At 54.3% G+C, this 2127-nt stretch overlaps 1 protein-coding gene across 1 annotated transcript; it reads left to right on the top strand.

The window, feature by feature from the left end:
- Positions 1 to 52: 52 nt before the first annotated feature.
- NGA_0076500 (uncharacterized protein) lies at positions 53 to 796 on the top strand (the record flags this gene model as incomplete). Its single annotated transcript, XM_005855243.1, has 1 exon — positions 53 to 796. One exon carries the CDS (start codon positions 53 to 55, stop codon positions 794 to 796), a length of 744 nt encoding a protein of 247 aa, XP_005855305.1.
- Between the last annotated feature and the right edge of the window lie 1331 nt (positions 797 to 2127).

Raw genomic sequence — 2127 nt, 5'->3', positions numbered from 1 at the left:
CGTACGCATAACCGCCCAAATACAAATCTGTCGACAGCTTGACGCAGCCATCATGCACGTTCAATGCCGTCGACGTCAACACCTCCTTCTCCTCCCTTCCTCCCCTCCCGCGATTCGTTCTTCCCGCGCCGTCCCCCTCGCCCTTGGCCCGGTCCCGCCTGTCAGGCACCACACAGGCCCGACACACCACATTCTCCAGCAAGGCTACTACATTGATCATATCCCCCTCCACCGCCGCTTGACCCACCCAGGTCTCTGTATTCAGGGCTGGGAGCCGGCCTGGGACCTCCTCCTCCTCCACCTCCTCCCATCTCCCTTCCTCCTCATCCTCCCCGTCCCCTCCTTCATTGTTTATTCTACCGGCCTCATTCCTCCCGGTATGCGGGCCAAGAGACCCACGCTTTCTCCGTGTCATATGCGCGAACGTCCCCAGGAGCAACAAAAGGTCGAATTTTGGATCTTCCACCTCCATCCCGTCTTCCAAATCCATCCCTTCCTCGCCCGCGCCACACCTGCTTTCACGGGACGAAGCATTCCCGGACGCAGTGAAAACCGACCTCCAGGTATGCACCCGAGACTTGGCACGTTCACAGGATGCATTTTGCACGACTTTCCAGGCCGTCAGGGCCATGGCTGTGTCGAAGGTGGGGGAGGCGACAACCAACAGGCGCAAGGTGACAGGAGCTCGGAGCCCCTCGGGGCGGGGTCCGGGGGAAGCGCATGGCATTTCTTTTATGCCATTGGCATGTTCTCACCTCTACTTATTGGTCGGAAAAGAGATCAAATTGTTGGGTAGGGGTGCGTTGAAATTATGTTCGGGATGATTAAAGCGATTTCCAAGTTGTGGACTATTTGGATTAGTTCCGCTCGAACTGCGTGTCTTTACAAATATCCAAAACACGCTACGCATTTTAAGCAGACACTTGGTTTTCTTAATCTCATACAAGCATCCTCTACCCACGCGGCATTCTTAAGTGGCACTCAGCAAGTCCATGTCGTAGGTTGTACAACAACATCAACTCCTCTACCTGCCGGCAAAGAGGGCACCGCATCCCATGAACAAGCCCCTCAAAAGCAGCAAAACAAGCATTTTGATCAGCGGGCACATTTCAGCAGATTTTGTGCCGAACACTCATTCCTCCAATGCCACGTGGTCAATTTACCCATCATGAATGAAGGGTGTCAAAGTCGACGGGCTACAAAGCGCAGCTCGTAACAGATAGCTGAGCTCCTGGCTGAACGATGATAAAAGTGCCGGCATAATTTCCCAAAATACGAGCATCCGAGTCCGAAAACGAAGCCTTTCGATGGATGCCCCCTTCTTTTCAATGTGCTGGAGGGCGTGTACCCCTTTCCGAGTGTAGAGCCCGCATGGTCAATGTCAAGAATTCCAGTCTTGAAAAGGACCAGGGGGGGGGCAAGATATTCTCTTGCCCTCCCCCCCATCTAACCAGTCTTCTTTCCACCCTTTGGGAATTGACCAGTAAACATGGTCGAAATGCTTTCCCGCCGTCGGTCCTCCGACAGACTATTCAAGGAGTGGCAAAGCCTCTACCGCGCTGTGCTTGACCTTTAATAGGACAGTAGGGGCTTGTAATTGCCCTATGGCAGGATCGAAGCTTGGCGGGAGCATTCCTACGCTTACGTGTACGCCGTGCTCAAGCACTGGGAGCCTTGACATAAAACAGCGGAGAGACCTTTCACCCAGCGTGGGCACTCCTGTGTGAATGATCAAGAGCTAGATAGACCCACACAGCTCTTTTTTGGGTGTCGATCCGGAGATGCATGGATCCCACGCTGTGGCAGGACTACTACTCTTTCGGAAGCACGGGGGTTCTGAACCTCACGGCATGGAGCTCTTGCACGTTTTCCAGCCTTTCACGCACCCTCCCCCGACGAACTCATAACACAGGGAGCTCTAAGACTCCAATCAAGGGCTACGCCAGTAAGGGAGCGTTCCGTGCGGCAATAACCAAACGAGGAAACGACACAGTGGGCTGACATCGCCATCACCACCCCTCCAAGTGATCGTGAACCTTCCCCACCCCTCGACAAACTCGTCTTCCATCCCATGCCCATCATTACGCAGAGCTAAGCCGCTGGCTGTACCCCTAGTCAGCTAGGGAC

The sequence above is a fragment of the Nannochloropsis gaditana genome, assembly GCF_000240725.1.
Source record: "Nannochloropsis gaditana CCMP526 unplaced genomic scaffold scaffold252, whole genome shotgun sequence".
NCBI lineage: Eukaryota > Eustigmatophyceae > Eustigmatales > Monodopsidaceae > Microchloropsis > Microchloropsis gaditana.
Note: the sequence above shows the minus strand (reverse complement) of the source record. Positions and strands in the feature narration are given on the sequence as shown.